This window comes from Malaclemys terrapin, chromosome 2 (assembly GCF_027887155.1).
Source record: "Malaclemys terrapin pileata isolate rMalTer1 chromosome 2, rMalTer1.hap1, whole genome shotgun sequence".
NCBI lineage: Eukaryota > Metazoa > Chordata > Testudines > Emydidae > Malaclemys > Malaclemys terrapin.
Window position 1 is genome coordinate 156,843,007 of NC_071506.1, and position 20,312 is coordinate 156,863,318.

General features: G+C 39.4%; 1 protein-coding gene across 3 annotated transcripts in view; it reads left to right on the top strand.

Moving 5' to 3' along the window:
• The window catches only part of CTNND2 (catenin delta 2), a 1,183,216-nt gene that overhangs the window by 482,263 nt on the left and 680,641 nt on the right, over positions 1 to 20,312 (top strand). For all 3 annotated transcript variants that reach the window (XM_054019141.1, XM_054019142.1, XM_054019143.1), the window contains one exon: positions 6,399 to 6,511. In XM_054019141.1, the coding sequence (XP_053875116.1) occupies positions 6,399 to 6,511 (113 nt within the window). The remainder of the gene's footprint in view (positions 1 to 6,398; positions 6,512 to 20,312) is intronic.

The window sequence follows — 20,312 nt, forward strand, 5'->3', positions numbered from 1 at the left end:
GCTCAGAGGAGAGGTGTCAAAGCCATGAAAAACTAAGGCCATGTCCCCATCCCTCAGGATGGGTACAGAGTTTCCTAGCTAAGCAGAGATGGTAGAAAGCATTACTTGTGGATGCTGCTATGTAAGAGCTCAACATCAACGAGGAATTCAAGATTATTCTTAGACTACAGATTGAATAGACCAATTGTGGGTATGTATCTTCAGCCAACAGAGGCTGCACCGTGGCTGCAAGCTCTTCAGAATATTTTCCTCTGCCCACCAGCATCACCTCTGCCTTGCTCGGGTTCGGGTTCAGCTTCAGTCAGCTGTTCTTCATCCATGAGCTGATTTCATCCCAGCACTGGGCCATATTGATGGTAGTTCTGTGGCCGTATGTGGTGAAGGATAGGTAGAGCTCTGTATCGTCTGCATATTGCTGGCACTTGAGTCCGTGTTGTCTGACCAGTTCACCTAGTGTTTGCATGTAGATGTTGAAAAGGACTGTATAGAGAATTGATCCTTTTGGAACTCCACAAGTGAGGGGTCTACTTGTTGGGTATGTTCTTCCCGGAAGGACTCAAACCATTTTAGTACATTACCCTGAGTCTGCCACCTCTTTCAGACAAAAGAGCAGAATCTCAGGGTCAACAGTGTTATTGCTGCAGCGAGGTCCAACGGTATGAGACTGGATGTCTGTCAGTTGACAGGAAGAAATCATCCAGCACTGCCATTAAAATGGTTTTGGTTCCATGTCCTGGTCTGAATCCAGGCTGAGCCAGGTCTACAGTGTTAGCTTCAGTTAAGTGAACTTGTAGTTGGCTTTTTGTTAGCTTCTCTATGAGTTTGCTCAGAAATGGGATGTTTGACGCGGGGTGATAGGCTAGGACAGATGTATCCAGTGTGAGTTTCTTCAGTGTTAATCAGAGTATTGCATTTTTAAAAGAAGAAGGGAAAATTTCTTCTCTGAATTAGACATTGGCAAATTCAGTAGGAGTAGCACCAGTTGTTCACAACTCTCTTTCACAAGCCAGAAAGAGTACAGATCGGATTAAGAAGTCTTTGGCCAACACACCTTTAGGGCATTTAAAACTTCTTGATGAGTGAATTTACTGAACTCCAGGAATACAGGCTGTTGGCTGGTTGATATAAGTGGAACAGATCCATGCTGTTTGTGAAGGCTTCCTGGATCTTTTCAGTGAAGTAGGATGATAGTTGTGCACCTAGTGTGATGAAGAACTACGATGCAGGTTGAAGCTATTCCAGATTAATTAATCGGTTTACCAGCCTGGTTAGCTCCTTGGAGAAGGATTTGGTATCCTCAATGGAAGCTCATAGAAAGGCTCTCTTGGAGTTAGTATAGCATAAGCTTTGAAGAATTCATTGTTTCATCCTGTCTCAATCAGCCTATGTTTTCCACCATTGGTGCTTGAGTTTCTGCCCTTCTCTCATCATATATCACAGTGTGTCAGAAAACCACGGACATCTGTGGGTTAATGGGGAGGAAGAGGCAGTTTGGGGCCTAGCATGTCAAAGGCTGACCGTGTAGAATGGTAATGATTCACCTAGTCCTCGACTCCTCATCCTGTGGATGAGGCGTTGTTGTCCTTTAGCATGCTTTCATCTCTCCTTGAGTCCATGAATCTTTATGGTCAAATCAGGGTCATTGGTCTTTCTTGTTGCCTGAGTGATGGAAGGTCTCTGACCACTGCCTTAATGATGTAATGCTCTGTCCAGGACAGTGACTGGGTTGTGATGTCCACTATCTTAACATCTAGACTGAAAATTAGGTCCAAGGTGTGACCAGTTGTGTGGGTTGGGTTGGACCAGAATTGACCTGTGAAATTCCTAGGTAGGCAAATGAGATGAGTTTTTGGCCTTTTGCATCTGCGTCCCTGTCAGTATGCATGCTGAAATCTCCCCAGATGACAAGTCTGGGGCATTTCACCACCATTGCTGGCTGACAAGGTATCAGTGAGCTCCTTTTATTAATCCATTAGTCTGTGGTGGTCTGTAATGAGTATAAAGTCTGTGTTATCTTTGGTGCTGATTTCTACTGTCATAAATATGAATTCAAATGAAATTCTTACCTGAGGCATCTTTCTTGCATTTGATGGTTGCATAGAAGAGGAATGCAGTGCCACCTGCCTTCTAGAGCTGTGATTTTCTGAATATTGTGAGGAGATGAGATGTACCAGCACAGGGCTTGCAGTGTCCTCCAGCCATGGTGGGTCTTCTGGATATATTTTGGGGCTGTAACCTCGTTGAGTTCTGAGAATGGGTGGAGCTGGAGTAGTCTTTCCCTGGAGTAATGATGGGTGTGCTCGGAGCATGGTGGGCTAACAGCAATAGAAATAGTAGTTAATGACTATAGTGTAGACAGGACTGAGCCCAGCAAGAGGACTTGTCAATGGCATCAGACATCCATTTCCTTGAAATAAGCAATCTCTTTTGTCATGACCCCCTTGTTGCTTTTACCTGCTTTTGCAGGGAGGTGACGAGATAGAGCACTGGTCTGAGTCACAGCTATAAAGTGGCCTCCTGACCAGCAGGTTGTGGTGAAGGCTGGAGGAGCTATGAGATGGCAAGTGTGTAAGAGCTCCGCGTTCCAGAGTAGCAGGGAGGCATGTGTAGCAGTTATGTTTTTGAAATGGCAAATCCTGTCTTTTTAAAAACTGTTTATCAAGTTTTGCATAAGTTTGAACATACATTTGCAGCCTTACAATTCTGATGGATTAATACCAAGTGTTCTCTTAATCCATCCTCGCTGGCAGGGCTGGGGAAAGGGAAGGAGGAGGGAGATTGTTGGCAGGCAAAATACTGGTGTCCTGAGTCTTCGTTGATTCTTAGTCTTATACCTTTTCAGGGGAAGTATATCTGTGCATTTCATTGGGCAGGTGAGAATGAGCTTTGTGTAATAAGCCAAACCAAATTCAATGACTGGCCAACTTCCCTCTAAGATGTCAAGTTGCAGAACAAAGCTCCTCATCTTCAAAGGTGCATATATTTATCTGAATACATATCCTAGTTACTACATAATAACTATTGTGTAATTTAATTTTTATTTGGAAAAAAATGAACTTCTTGCATTATATAATAGTAGGTTTTTTTTATTTTATGAATGCAAAATCTCATTATTTGAAGTGCTGTCATCCACTATGCAAGCACAGTAGCAAGTAGAAAAAGTTCTCTTATGTTATTGTGATTTTATTCTCCCAAACATTTAAATAAAATTTGTATTAAATCTAACTCTGCAGTAAGAATAATATATTGCTCATGTCTTGTGAGCATGCATGTAATAGTTCTTGCAAAGTTGATCAACAGTCTTTTCAGCTTCTTGGATAATTTGTTCTACTAGGTAAGCAAATAAATAAATATTGAATATGAAGTAGGCAACTATAAAAAGCTGAATAAAGTCAGAGAAAAATGTAAATACACACAAACACCGTAACACCTCCACATTTAAAATAAACAGCCCAGTAACATGGGACTAAATTCTGTCCTCAGATATGCGCATGCATATCCCATTGACTTTAGTGGGAATTCTATAAGCATGAAGTTAATTTCAATTTTTAGACTGTTTAATAAGTATTGTAATTCACCACTAGCATAACTCCACTAAAGACCCAACATGTTTTTAAAATTGCATATACTACTCTAAAAATACTTCATCTGCCACTAAGATGCAGCAACCTCTAGTGTGAAACATGGCACCTAAGTAGTAGAACCAGAGTAACTTTGGTCGTCATTGGTCATTGTTATGGTGTTCATACATAATTATTTATGGAATTTAAACACCTATTATATGGGTAGTGATGCAACAGATAATCAGTTTGGTTTCACTCCTTACACACTCTGGCTGTTTTGGTGGTATTCATATTCAGGCAAATCTTAAGTGGAATAATAATTGAGTGCCAAATACTTAAAATGGCCTCCATCAAATGTCAGTGGCTATTTCAAGTACACTTGGTCTGCATTCTGCCACTCTCACCTTGTGCTGAGATCCTGCCTCATTTTATATGCAGGGCTTACATTATTCTGTGCCAATATTACCAAGTATAAGGGGGGGTGACGAGACCGAATTGGATAAAATAAGAACTAGCCTTATAATTTCATCACCTTGGAAACTGAAGTGAACCATGTCTGAGATTAGAGAAATGTAATCTCACTCAGATTGCTTTTGGTTCCTGGACCTGGGAGCTAGGCAACAGGAGGGAGGGGTGAAACTTCCTGAACCTTCTGTTACTTCCTTCTCACTTTCAAATGCTCAGTTCTGCATGTTTTTTTTTTTTTTTTTTAAATAAAGACTGGAAGAAAGTGTGTTTCTGTAGTCCATCATACACCACTCCGTTAACCAGCAAAAGGAGGCTACTGGACAGCAATGCAGGGAAGGGGATCTTTCCTCACAGGAGCTCAGTGATCTATACAGCTAGACCCTGTTGATTGGGGAAGCTCAGGATTGAATTTAGGGACTCTTATTTTCAGTGCTAGAAGTTTATATTTCCCCAGAATAGGGGTCTAGAACAATACTAGGCATTGGATTAGGGCTCTTCCATTTTAGAATCAGTGTAACTGATTGCTATAACAGAACATGGCACTCGTCAGGGTTTGATAAAAAGTGATTCTATTTAACCAGGCTTTTAATTAGTTCATTTATCAATTAGTTACTATTATGAAAAACAGAGAGAGGGGGAACTCTGTGTGAATAATGGTGCAGTGTTTTTACTGAGTCATCCAGAAGGGTGACTCAAACATGTTATTGTTTTGTATATTAAGTATAATGTTGTGGGATACTATGGTGGTAAATGCAGTGCAAGCGACGGAATAGTCATCACACAGACTACTTGTTGTGTGATAGTACTGAATTTGTTTGTTTCTGCTTTTGTGTGTGTGTGTGTGTGTGTGTGAGAGAGAGAGAGAGAATGTGTACATGAGAACACACAGATTCAGCAGTGATGTGTTGCCAGTATTTTAACAAGGGATTCCAACAACATTTTTTACCTCAGCCTGTGTCTCTCTTCTTCCCTAGTGTGGGACAGACCTACCCAATCCTAAAAGATCATCCCTGCTCAATGCTACAAAAGGAGAAGAGAACAAAACAATCAATAAGGTCCCTGCCAATGCCATGGGGAAATTCTTCCCCAACCTTACAGCTGACAACTAGGGTGACCAGATGTCCTGATTTTATAGGGACAGTCCCGATTTTGGGGTCTTTTTCTTATATAGGCTCCTATTACCCTCCACCCCCATCCCGATTTTTCGCACTTGCTGTCTGGTCACCCTACCCACAACCCAGTGCTTTTCTGACAACTGTCTACTCCGCTGAGCCACTTGCTGGCTTTTATAATTGACCTCGGATGATCAGTCTCAGCTGGGAGGGAGTTGTATCTGTCACAGGTGAGGCTGGACCTAGCTCACATTAAAGGGCCAGCCACGTACACTAGCTTTCTCAGAACTGTAACCAAGGAGAAAAGGCAGCATAACTTGACAAACTTATAATAAGTCACTTTGCTGAAATATTCTTTGTTCTTGAAAAATATACTGAGTACTCTACATGTTCGGACAGCCCGCGGAAAACTGAAGATCTTGTAATGGGTGTTCATTTTATACTCACCTTGTAATGTGGTTGGGTTTTTTGGGGCGGGGTGTGTGCTCTGTGGGAGTTGGGTGTGTGTGTGTGGGGAGGGGGTGGTAACTTACAATTGAATCAATCTGGTGCATTTTAAAAAAATTCAGAAATATTTTATGAGCTCTATAGCTATGTCATCTCTGGCTTGGTAATATCCAGAGAACCGGGGAAATTACCCTAACCCTACCATCAGTTAGTGGCAGGATTTTAACAAGGGGCTGCTCTGAAACCACAAGAGTTTACCTCCAACACAACACCAAGATACTGAAATTAAACAATATGTGTCCAATAAAAACATACTTACCTCTATCTTATAGTTTATTTTTCCAGTCTATACTACATTATGTTGCATGATGAATATACAAAAGATTTTATAACCATGTATTATTCTCTACAGATCCCTTAGCTGAGTCTTAATAAATGTCAAAAATTGCTCCTTTTGTTTTAGCATCCTTGTATCAGCTTAGTGAAAACCTATTACACCACCATTAAGAAAAACATATGCATTAAGGATGGAATTTTGACATGAGTCTGTCACTTAAGCTCATTTGAAAATTTCACCCTAAATAAACTAACTCCATTTATAATGCACATGATCAGAATTATGAGTGAACCAGCAGGTGTTATCATATACATTTGGACTGTGAATGTGTTAAAAAGAGGGGTGGGGGAAGCTTTTCATAGAAGCTGTCATAGTAACACTTATTTCACAAGATATAATTTGACACATGAACTGAAATTCTTTCTGATTCTTGCAAAGATCATTGAGTGAATGTTTGTGTTTGTGTTTCAGGAGCTGCAGTTTGAGAGACTGACTCGAGAACTTGAGGCTGAACGCCAGATTGTAGCCAGCCAACTGGAGAGATGTAAGCTTGGATCAGAGACTGGAAGCATGAGCAGCATTAGGTACTGTACGAATTGCTCATTTGTCTGACATTGTAATGAATTGCCATTGATAATAAATTGTATTGATCATCTTCTTGTGACAAATTACACACCAGGGAATGTGAGCTTTTGGTAGACTGTTGAAAATTTATATTAAGTGACCTGATTTTTTATTTTCATCTGATATGACAAGATGATGAATCTATGGCATGCTTTGGTAGCAGAATTTTCAGCACCAAAACTATAGGGGCATTGAAATGAAGTAATTGCTATAATCAATTAAAGTAATTTTATTTTTTTATTGGATTGGAAATCTGAAGAACTGGGGTGACATCTTGGCCCCACTGAAGTCAATGACTCTTATTTTCTTCAGTAAAGCCAAGATTTTACCTTCAGACTGTGGTGACAGTGTGGTGACTGAGATGTCTACTCCTGATGACTATGAAATCTATATGCTTCAGACAATGATCTTAAGGTTGAAAATCCAGGTCAGTTTCCAGCCAAGACACTTTACTCCACATGCACAAGCACACATGTGTAATTACATGAACAGCAGGTCCACCCTGGTTCCAAGCCCCCACCAGCTAGCTGCAACGGGCTGCTCTTCCTGCAAGCAGTGGACAAAACAGGAGGCTGCCAAACAATGTTAGAAGGGAGCATTGCACAACTTTAAATGAGCATGTTCCCTAATTGATCAGCAACATAACAACAAAACAATGTTAACCGGAACGACTTTAAGTGAGGAGTTACTGTACATTATTTTCTAAGTTTTCCAGACAATCGCCATATGAAAAAAAAGAATCCTCTGGTTTCTATGATTGATAGGAGATGGGGGGTTTTAAGTCATGCTTCTTGGTTTTATCAACAGCCCCCAGGTCATTTAAAAATCTCTAAAAGGGACTATTCAATCTTTTAAGGAGTTTGGGAATGTGATTGTTGATTTGTTTCAGGAAAATGTTAATAGCTGCACCGACTCAAGAGATTTCATCTAAAATGTTTTCAACATTTGTCACTGGCCCCAGATACCTTTTACTTGTCAAAATTTTGAGTTTCTGGGTTTTAGAGTATTTAAAAAAAATATTTGAAATTGCATGGTCCAAAGCAGGCAGCTAATAGGTTAACATCAAATCAAGCTTTTCAGAATTAGCACATTCATATGAAATTAAACAATAATCTAGACCATGGCATTGTATCTGTCTTGTTTTTATTTGGAGCATTTAATAAAAGTCTTTAATTTTCTTAGTTCTAACTTAAAAAAAAAATAGAATTCCTTATTTCCAAGTCGAGTCAAACATTTAATGATGTAAGTGTGGGTGAAGTTCACACTTACTGATAATTCATCCATATTTCAGTTTGTCCTTCTAGTTTCAATAGGGGTTTAAACAGAGGCATCAAAATCTGGGTAGGGTGAATTGCTATATTAAATAAAATACAGTGCAATCATACATGCCACAAAATGATAACATTATAGTGTCCTGGCTATCAAGGGGTCATCATCTCTGGAAGGAGGCTTGCTTAAAATACTGCATTTTAATATCTACTATTCTGCAAAGAGAAATGCTTTTCACATCATAATTGCTCTTTCAGTATAATGTGATTTCAATAATTTAGTTTATATGTCACCTTGTTTTGTTCATTCAAACACTAAGAGCAAATTTGTAAAGAAACAGACTGAAAGTGATTCCATTTTATATGTAACGGTCTTCAAGACTGATGGTCGTTATTAATTCAGATGTTAATCGATTTTTCCCTTGAATTAGAGGTGAAGATACTACACACTACTGAAATCCCTCAAGGGATTCTACTCCTGTAGATTTACTGTTAATGCAATGACTTCTACAGCTATAATGATGCTCTGGGCAGTTAGCAGGTTTTCAAAACAAAGTAATGAAAATTAATTTCAAAGTGTCTCAAATTTTCAATACCGAAATCATTTGAAGTAAATTCTTGGGCGTGGTGAATAAATGATAATTGCTATAAGGAAGCTGATTGATTATAGATTTGGGTTGGGATAGGATTAATGCTTTTATAAAAGTATCTACAATTAAGATTGGATAAGCTCACATTAACATGTACTTTTTTTTTGGTGATACTATTTTAAACAATATCTTTAGGGCATTCATAGTTTTGGCATTGACTGACAGGGGAAAACTAAGGTGGTAAGGACAATTTCAAGGAGCTGATTGAAGTCCTGAGCTACATGAACTGTTTCCACTGCATGAATATTTTACATGTGGAATAACAAGAGAGTTTCCTGTTTACAAATAATTTCATTTTCATTTTGTTACTATTGTGATTAGGTTATGACAAATTCTATTTTTAGTCCAGGAAAATGTAAAATATATGGACCCAGAATAATCCCCTTAGACTCATGTGCATTTTTCCCTGCTGTCACCGAGCATGAAAGGAGGGCTCAGCTGCCTCCAAGACGCCAACCCTCTTTTTGAATACAGACAACGTGGCAGCTTCTTTATGGGACTGAGGTTTATGCTGAGGAAAAGGGAGGAGACTGGATGGGACAGTGGAAGGAGCAGGCAGGTCAGCGTGAGACCCAGGGAAAGGTTTGTGATGCCAAGGCCGCCCAGAGAGGGGGGTAAGTGGGGCAATTTGTCTCAGGCCCCCACGAGAATATAGCATTCCATAGTATTGCAACTTTTTTTTATGGAGGGGGCCCCCAAAATTGCTTTGCCCCAGGCCCCCTGAATTCTCTGGGCGGCCCTGTGTGATGCAAGTTACCCCCTCTCCAGTGCAACAAGGAATACTTGGTAAAGCTCATACAGCCCAATGTCTGTATGATATTTTCTACAGAGTCCTTTCCTGAGCGTCACTTTCCCCATCTGTAAATTGGGGACAATTTCCTTTATGAAGCACTCTGAGATCTGTAGGTGAAAATTGTTATAGAAGTATTGACTTTTATTATTTTATGTTAGTAAAAGGAAACGGTCCTTAGCACAATATACTTCTCTATATATCATAGCAGTAAGCAGGAGGCCTGGCGTGGGCTGCTGGGCAACTGGGCATTTACCAGAGAGTCAGCCTCCTAGAATGCCACAGTAAGGAGAGTCCAGATGAACCCGTCATAGTCATCAACAGAATCATCTTTGATGGGTTCACTAGCACTCCAACAATTTTTTATTGAGCCCCCTTGCACCTTCTCTGCTCAGTTCTTCATAGAAGGCAATGTAGTAACCATCCCTCTCCACCACCACTGTTCACAGCCCTTGGACCTTTTCCCTGCAAGACCTGGTCCCTTCCCTGCTGTCCACAAATAAGCCTGGCTCTCTAGCACTCTGTCTGGCTAAAAAATATAAATTGCTAGTGGGAGGGAGAGGACAACATACCATGCTGTGTATGTAGCAGGTGCTGCGAGATGGAGTGCAGAAGGAGCAGACACTGCGGATTGCAGGACCCACAAACACGCACTCACGCAGACCCACACAAACACATCCATTACTAGAGTGAAGTACAAAAGGAGAATACAAAGATGAGGAGGGTGAAGGTGGGTAGGAGCCCTGTACTTGGGAATAAACGGGAGTAAAAGGGGAGCAAAGGAGGTACAGAGATAGATAGCAGATACAGGAGGTAACAACAAGAGTAGGAGTGAAAGCAGGGGTCAAAAGCTTGCAAGGAAGGAGGGTGGGACACTGGAAATGGAAGGGGTAGAATCAATATAATTCTGAAATCTCTCCCCCCCCCCCCCCAACGTTTGGAATTCCCACATTCACAAAAGTCTGAGAAGGGAAGGGAGATCACCCTGTACAGATAGTAGTGAAACAAAGAAAACTGTAGAAACAAAGAAAACGTCAAGCTAGTAATTAAAAAAATTGCCATAAATCTGCTGTGTGGGTTAATTTCAGCATCATCTTCTTTATCTGGTATGTTCTCAATTTTTTCTATAGCCAATTGAGTTAAAAGTCTATATGCACCCCACTTCCCCAGCAATAATGTTCCTCATGATCAAATATCTGTGAGATAGAAAAGCAGTAGAGAACTGCACCTATTATGGTATTGTGTGTTTAAGTAAATTCCTTAACATTTTTGCAATGGGGTACCATTTGTTCTACAGCATTTTCAAAATGTACTTGAGGGATAAAGGTAGGATCACAGTAGAGGTGGTAATGCAGTTCCCAGGTGGATGAATTATGAGGCCTCGAATGGAGCACAATGAAATCTTGAGAGAAAGAGTGAGTGCATTGTAGGCTTCTTTTTTATAGTATTTAAGGTATTCTAAATATATGAAACAAGTCTTTTTGAAACTCACTTTCTTCTAAAATCATACTTAAACAAGTGTAAAAAGAGCTAAAATCCATTTTGCTGTGGACCCTTTGCTGAAAGCCAGGGTTTTGACGAAGCTGAATAACTCTTTTAAATGAAATAATGTAGTTAACACTGAATCCTTCTAGTTAAACAGTTCATTAAAAAAATCTAATTTTAATCTCCAAAGATAAAACATTCTTTATCTTTAAAGAGTATCTGGCAGAAATGAGTCAAAATCAGAAATTACAATTTTTGCTGATGTTTATGTGCCTGCATCTTGAAACTTAAGACATCTGAAAAACTCACTTTTGAAAATTAGTTTTGTTTACCAAAAAAAGAAGTGAGTACATACAGATTTATGCAATGATGTCACCATTTTCTGAAGTCAGTTTAGTCCATTATTCAGCAGATCTTTCTGATCATGAAGAAATAATCAAACTGGACTGATTGTAATCAGCATATTTTAATACTGTGAACATTTTCATTATTTTTTACACTTTGAAATAATTATCTCAAAAGATTTAAAGGGATTTTTGTTTTGTTTCTTTTTAATCTTGTCTGTTCCTTGGGGATTGAGCACCCAACACCAAGGCATACCAGCAGCTGAGTGTATGCCTACATTTGAATTTTTATCATGGTCTTTAAAAAAGACTAGAGAAGGGCGAACTTAGTACCTTGCTTTTATAGGGGAACATGACATTCTCATCAGCAAACTAAGGAAATGTGGTCTAGATGAAACTATGTAAGGTAGATGCAAAACTGGTGAAACCTGTACTCAGAGTAGTTATCGATAGTTCACTGTCAAACTAGGACATGTCTAGTGGAGTCCCACAGGGATCTGTCCTGTTATTATTCAGTATTTTCATTAATTACTCGGTCAGTGGAGTGTAAGCTATGTTTTAAAAAATAGTGGATGACACCAAGCTGAGAGGGGTTACTAGCACTTTGGAGGACAGGATTAGAATTCAAAACAACCTTGACAAATTGGAGAATTGGTCTGAAATCAACAAGTTGAAAATCACTAAAGATAAGTGCAAAGCATGCACTTGGAAAGGAAGAAAATCAAATGCACAACTACAAAATAGGCTATAACTGGCTAAGCAGTAATTCTGCAGAAAAGGATCTGGGAGGTTATAGTAGATCACAGCTTGAATGTGAGTCAATAATGTGATGCAGTTGCAAAACAAGTTTATATCGTTTTAGGGTGTGTTAAAGGAAATGTTGATGTCAGATATGAGATAATTGTCCTGCTCTACTCAGCACTGGTGAGGCCTCAGCTGGAGTACCGTCTGGTTTTGGGCACCATGCTTACAGATGGGGGGCAAATTGGAGAGAGTCCAGAGGACAGCAACAACAACAAAAAATGGTTTAGAAAACATATATGAGGAAAGGCTTAAAAAAAAAAAACTAGACATAAAAAGAAAAAGACTGAGTGGGAAGAGAAGATTGAGTGGGGGGACCTGGCAACAGACTCCAAGTATGTTAAGTGCTGTTACAAAGAGGATGGCGATCAATTGTTCTCCCACTCCACTGAAAGTAGAACAAGAATTAATGAGCTTAATCTGCAACAAGGGACATTGAGGATAGATATCAGACAGAAAAAAATCTAACTATAAAGATTGTTAAACACTGGAATAATTTTCCAAGGGAGGGATGATCTAGGTGTACTTGGTCCTGCCTCAGCACAGGAGACTGGACTAGATGAGATCTCAAGGTCCCTTCTAGCCCTATATTTTATGATTCCATTATTAACACACATGAATGTACACTATTGTAAATTTGAATATAGACACTAATACAAATATTTGCTCCAGGGCATAAATGTTTTTGCTAATTTTATAGAACTCTGTCGCCTAGGGTTAAACACAACCAACAATGTTTGTGTCCTGTACACCCTAGAATTAATAATCAAATTAGTTAACATGTTAAAATATTACTATCAATTGAGGTGTGGACATAGCCTATCAGAGCATACTTTTTTTAGAAATAATTGAATTATTCAATCTCTGCACAAACAGTTGATACAGGAGTTGATATCTCCAGTGATGACCTGTTCAGTGTGTTATCAGGACTAACTCAGTCAGTACCCCGGACAGAGCATTTGTCACTTTTAGAACCTGACTTGTCAGTGACCTTCCTGGCTACCTGCTCTGTGTCAGAGCTTTAGCAGCTGCTGTGTCTGTCAGTCATAACCTAAACAGGAAGCCAGTCACAGTGTGAGTTGTCTCAGCAAACCTATTCTTCTTACCTTACATGTACTATCTTGCCTTGATATGACATCTTAACACAACAATCTGCATCTGGGATATCTGACAAACAAGATGATGATGAACAAAAAGATTCCCCAACCCCGTGAACATAATTTCAAATTGTATTTATTGATGAGGTATGCAATTCATTTAGACCCAAATGGACATCACCTCATAGTGATTTCAGTGTTTCTTCTTATAAATAATATAAGCATGTGTTCTTGAAACTGCAGATTTAGGAAACAATGTACAGGCTAAAGAAATGTCATTTCTATCCTCATTTTTGTATCTTGCTCTCATTTTGAGTGTAATTCACACATTTGTGCCTTGCAAAGTTGAAAGTTATGCCTACAGCTCAACTGTGAAGCACCATGTGGTTATGATTTGGATCAATACATGCATGCAAAAATCAATTACGGGCATGGACAAACAGCTCTTTATCTGTACAGTATTCTGATCCTGTGTTCTTTGCTGAGCTTGGTTTGTTTTCTCTAGATACAGTTTTATACCCATACTATAAGTAAGCTGTTCAACTGAAAAACTAAAATGTAAATATTAAGACCACTCTTAGGACTAAACTCTGTCCTTGGATGTATGTTTAGCTTCAGTTGCCTTAAGTGAGAGCGGCATAGCCACCTGAGGATGTCATTTGAATGGAAGGGCGGATGCCTTTCTCCCTAAGCTTATTGCACAAATCTTCCTAAGCAAAAGCTCTACTTATTTTTCTTTATCTTGAGTTTTCTATAGATATTTCCTGAATATTGTAACATTATTACAAGTAATTTTTTTAAATCATTGCATAGATAAGGTAAATTTTTATGGAAAAAAAATGTATAGAAAATGAGAAATATGTTGCTGTTTGGGGCTTAAAGAGGCCAGAAGCATTTATATTTGTACATGAATCAGGGTTTCTGCATTTCTCAGTAGCATATGTATCATCTGATTTTAGTGGCTTCTGTGGAAATAATTTCTGTTAAGCATATACTCTAGTGTATAGTATCCTAGCCCATGTCTATAGTGCATATCTGCCTCTTTTGGAGATGCATAGGTAGTGCAATTTGTTTACTGGGAAAAATGTTGAGATAATTGTGCAGCAAATCAAATTTTGATAGCTAAATCCTTAAGGTCCGTGATTTCTGGAAAAATAATCAAGTATAGGTGCAATACATTGTAACCTATGTAGTGAGCAGTGATTTTGTGTGTGCATTGCTTACAGTTTAAAAAAAAAACAAATTTGCCACTTGAGAAGGAAACTTTCTGGACAACAAATGTGGATAACCAATCTAATTTATATCAGAATTGCACAAGCACATGCTAAAGGCTTGCTACTGATTTTTAAACATATATTTAGGTACTAGCAATGTGCATAAATGAATTACAATATTTTAATGTTATATTTTCAACAAAAAATAGTTTTTTTTTTTTTCAACCAGTATTCTGAATATGCTAAATGGCAAGAGAAAATATTTTGAAAAATTCTTTAAAATTAAACCTTGATAAGAAATGTAGACAAACCTAAAATATGATATGCTGACAGCAATCTTTGAATCTAATACAAAAATATTATTAGCTTTAGATAGTGTGGTTTTTTTTTTTTTTTTTTTTTTTTAATTTACAATAGGCATAGTATACCAAGAATATGCTCTCCATTTTTTTCTCTGGGGACTTTTAATACGAGACTGTAACAACAACAACAAAACCAAGAGAGAAGTATCTTTAGGAATAATTTCAGGAAAAAAATGATGGGCTGCATAAGGGGCAATCTCTAAACTGTAAATGGTGTATTGCTTTCAGATAGCATTGGGGAATAAAATCTAGAAACATCTATAATTTTTATGACAATCCTTTTACAAACAGAGAAATAAAATACTTACTGTCACAGTAGGGTGTTCCATGTAGCTAAATCAGTTTCTATGTAAATCAATGGCTTTACTTTTGCTTTTTATCAGATGACCTGGTTATTTTTTGTTTTTGTTTTTACTCTCAGCTTCATATGAGTTTACTCTGCCCTTAAAATAAATATTTTTCCCCCTGTTTTTGGTGTCTGCATTTAAGTAGTTATCCTAAAGTTCAAATAAGAAAATGTGTGCATAGGAACAAAAAAGAGTCAGTTTAGGGACCTAGGAACAGTCCTATTGGATCAGACCAGTGGTCCATCTAACCCAATATCTTGTTTCTGACAGTGATCAGTATTAGATGCTTTGGAGAAAGGTGCAAAATACACCTGCAGCTGGTACTTAAGAAGAAACTTTCCCTATAAGCAGGTTATTCTATAACTCCAGTGGTTAGAAACTGGCTTATGCCCTGAAGCATTACAGTTTATACCCTTTCAAAAATCTTCTAAATGTTGATCCTAGTTATAGAAGTTCTTATTATTACAATAAATATCTAATTCTTTTTTTTTTTTAAATCCTGTCCTGCCAAATTCTTCACCTCAGTGTTGTCTTAAGGCAGTGGGTCTCAAACTTTTTTACTGGCAACCCCTTTCACATCGCAAGCCTCTGAGTGTGACTCCCCCCCCCCCCAATAAATTAAACACACTTTTAAATATATTTAACACCATTCTAAATGCTGGAGGCAAAGCGGGATTTGGGGTGGAGGCTTACAATCTGTGACCCCCCATGCAATGACCTTGTGACCCCCTGAGGGGTCCTGACCCCCAGTTTGAGAACCCCTGTCTTAAGGCAATATATTGACTGCCACTGAATGTCGTGGAAGGATTGCCATTTAAGTGTCCCCACTGCATTTGGATTGTGAGGGAAGGGAAAAGGGGGTCTTCAGTGAGTGGAATCAATGAGGGAACAGGAAGTGGCTAGATGAGGTGGAGCATTGACCCACCCTGTGCATTGGGTAGATAGGAGGTATTTATGCACTGCATTCCTGAAGGAAGTCTCTCTCTCTCTCTCATCCATCCCGGATCAGCCGCAGGCAGTCAAGCTAGTTGCTGGTACCTCCTTGTGGCTCCAGGCTCCTGAAGTCTAGTACAGAGGGGAGACAACCCGTCCGCCTCCTTTTTTGTTAAATGAATAAAGTTGCAGCTTAATTAAACCATGCCCCTTGTATCTTGTCTCTCTTCCTATGTAGCTGGAACAATACATTCCACAGGCTAAATGTGTGCTTTGTGGGGGTTGGGGGGGAAATCCTGTTATCACTTCTAAATTTACTCCCTGTCAGTTAAACCACCTATTGAATGGTCTGTTTTTGTTAGGGTGACCAGACAGCAAGTGTGAAAAATCGGGACGGGGGGGGTAATAAGAGCCTGTATAAGAAAAAGACCCAAAAATCAGGACTGTCCCTATAAAATCAGGACATCTGGTCACTCTAGTTTTTGTGGTCAACTGTGCATGCACATGCACACAAATGTGGGAATCAATAGGAGCTGTAGATTCTAGGGCAGAATTTGACCCAAAGTGGCTAAGGCATAATTTTAGTGACATTATATTGCAAGTCATTATGATCACATGATAACATAATTTGTGTTTTAAGATTTTGATCAAGACCCTCACATTTAGAAAATAATAAAACTTTCAAGTGAAATTTTTATGCAGAGGAAGAAAAATTAGTTCTTGGATTACTCTACATTTAAATTGCATTTGAATCTTATCAAGCAGACACATTATCAATTAGACATATATGGTCCCTCACCAAAGGCTCTTAAACAAAGTAAGCTGTCATGGGATGAGAGGGAAGGTTCTCTCATGGATTGGTAACTGGTTAAAAGATAGGAAACAAAGGGTAGGCATAAATGGTACATTTTCAGAATGGAGAGAGGTAAATAGTGGTGTCCCCCAGGGATCTGTACTGGGCGCAGTCCTATTTAACATATTCATAAACAATCTGGGAAAAGGGGTAAACAGTGAGATGGCAAAATTTGTAGATGATACAAAATTACTCAAGATAGTTAAATCCCAGGCAGACTGCGAAGAGCTACAAAAGGATCTCACAAAACTGGGTGACTGGGCAACAAGATGGCAGATGAAATTTAATGTTGATAAATTCAAAGTAATGCACATTGGAAAACATAATCCTAACTATACATATACAATGATGGGGTCTAAATTAGTTGTTACTACTCAAGGAAGAGATCTTGGAGTCATTGTGGATAGTTCTCTGAAATCATCCACTCAATGTGCAGCGGCAGTCAAAAAAGCAAACAGAATGTTGGGAATCATCAAGAAAGGGATAGATAATAAGACAGAAAATATCATGTTGCTTCTATATAAATCCATGATACGCCCACACCTTGAACACTGCGTGCAGATATGGTTTCCCAATATCAAAAAAAGATATATTGGAATTGGAAATGGTTCAGAAAAGGGAACAAAAATGATTAGGAGTATAGAACGGCTTCCATATGAGGAGATATTAATAAGACGGGGACTTTTCAGCTTGGAAAAGAGGTGACTAAGGGGGGATATGATAGAGGTCTATAAAATCATGAGTAGTATAGAGAAAGTAAATAAGGAATTATTTACTCCTTCTCATAATAAATGAGAAAGGGGCCACCAAATGAAATTAAACAGTAGCAGGTTTAAAACAAACACAAGAAAGTATTTGTTCACACAATGCACTGTCAAGCTCTGGAACTCCTTGTCAGAGGGTGTTTTGAAGGCCAAGACTATAATGGGGTTCAAAAGGGAGCTAGGTAGATTCATGGAAGATAGGTCCATCAATGCCTATTAGCCAGGATGGGCAGGAATAGTGTCCCTAGCCTATGTTTGCCAGAAGCTGGGATTGGGTGACAGGACATGAATCACTTGATGATAACCTGTCTGTTCATTCCCTTTGGGGCACCTGCCACTGGCCACTGTCAAAGGACAGGATACTGGGCTTGATGGACCTTTGGTCTGACCCAGTATGGCCATTCTTATGTTCAGACTCATTCATTTCTGCTTATTACAGACATTGCTTTACACTGGTGACTACTTGCTATTGCTCAAGGTAGTGCAGCAGATAACTAAATTCTCTCGTGCTTAAAATGTTGCTAACTTGAATGTCAATACTGCACCATTAGTTTTTATAACTAGTATAATTTCTTCACTGAACAATGGTCTCTTGCTTTTCATCTCAGCATGAACTGATAGCACAATGTTGAAACTTCTTTCATACAGGTGATGGTAGCAGTGTAGAGTTTAAAAAGCTTGTAGACTGATGTTTCAGCAGCAGACACAGGAGGTTTTGACTAATTTGTTGACAGCAATGCTACAGTGCACAAGCCCACAGGCTAGCCCTCGCTGAAATGTCTGTTTACTCAGTAGTTCAAGAACTGAATAAGCTAAAAGTATGTCACCCGTTGTTGCTGAAGATTTTCTTCTTTCTTGACTGTTTGTAGCTTAGAAAGAGATGATTGAATTCATTGACAAGTTTATTTAAAATAAAACAATTAAGGACATTTTTCCTTTTTAAAGAGACAAAAGTTATGCACCTAAGGGTAGGTCTACACTTACCCGGTAGTTTGGCGGCGAGCGATCAAACTTCTGGGTTTGACTTATCGCGTCTTGTCTGGACGCGATAAGTCAAACTCGGAAGTGCTCGCCATCGACTGCGGTACTCCAGCTAGACGAGAGGAGTACCGTGGAGTCGACGGGGGAGCCTGCCTGCCGCGTGTGGACCGAGGTAAGTTCGAACTAAGGTACTTCAAACTTCAGCTACGTTATTCACGTAGCTGAAGTTGCGTACCTTAGTTCGAATTAGGGGGTTAGTGTAGACCTGGCCTAAGGCAGTTCTCACCTGAGATATTCCTCACCTGTGCTAAATAACTTCTCTCCACAACAGAGTAAACTATTATGCACCGTATTACATAAATGCTTAACAAATGTGTGAGATAAGGTGGGTGAGTTAATATCTTTTATAGGAACAACTTCTGTTGGTGGAAGGGACAAGTTTCAAGCCACACACAGCTCTATTGAAGCTCAAAAGTTTCTCTCTTTCATCAGCAGAAATTGGTCCAGTAAAATATACTACCTCATCCCCCCTTGTCTCGCTAATATCCTGGGCCCAATATGACTACAGCACAGCAAATAACAAATGTAGCACAGTTAGTAGCCTTATTCATGAGTGATTTACCCCATGAATAAGCTCATAAAATAGTAATTGACTGAAACCAGAAATATATTTCATCATCTTTTTTTAAATTTGCTGGTCCATAACTGAGAGAATCACAAGCTTATAAACCGAATTTCAAGATGAAAAAGTGTGGAGCCAGCACAAATAGTGAAATTCACAGCAATTCATGGAAAAAAAAAAACATAAAGGTCTTGATTCTCAGTTGCACTGAGTTTTTACCCTACAGACTTTTAAATTATGTACAGGTGTCCCAAGGACCTCTGTGCCAGCCAAAGATCAGGCAGGACTATATAGTCTGTCCCACCAACTCCCTGCTCCATGCCCCCTTCACAAGAAGTGGTGAGAGTTGCTGGCAAATGCAGGAATCCTTGACTTTCCCTTTCGGGGCAGCTTTCAGCCTGCTTTTTTTCTGTGCTAAGCAGGCAGAGTCAGGGCAAAGAATCTGACCAAAATATTTTCTGCCTTATACTCAAATCATACCAGCCACAGGTCCGATGAATTAAAATTCAGTGCATAACCCAACCTTCCAGTATTCTAGGGAAAGATGTTTTTGAAAACATTTTGAGGGGCCAGAAGGAAATCGCATACTCTACTCCTGTTTATGTTCATCCATGTTGCTCATTCTCTACTCTAGTCTGAAAATGTTGTTGTTAGAACACTGAATCATATAATCATAGAATATCAGAGTTGGAAGGGACCTCAAGAGGTCATCTAGTCCAACCCCCTGCTCAAAGCAGGACCAATTCCCAGCTAAATCATCCCAGCCAGGGCTTTGTCAAGCCGGGCCTTAAAAACCTCCAAGGAAGGAGACTCCACCACCTCTCTAGGTAACGCATTCCAGTGTTTCACCACCCTCCTAGTGAAATAGTTTTTCCTGATATCCAACCTGGACCTCCCCCACTGCAACTTGAGACCATTGTTCCTTGTTCTGTCATCTGCCACCACTGAGAACAGCTGAGCTCCATCCTCTTTGGAACCCCCCTTCAGGTAGTTGCAGGCTGCTATCAAATCCCCCCTCATTCTTCTCTTCTGGAGACTAAACAATCCCAGTTCCCTCAGCCTCTCCTCATAAGTCATGTGCTCCAGACCCCTAATCATTTTTGTTGCCCTCCGCTGGACTCTTTCCAATTTTTCCACATCCTCCTTGTAGTGTGGGGCCCAAAACTGGACACAGTATTCCAGATGAGGCCTCACCAATGTCGAATAAAGGGGAATGATCACGTTCCTCGATCTGCTGGCAATGCCCCTAC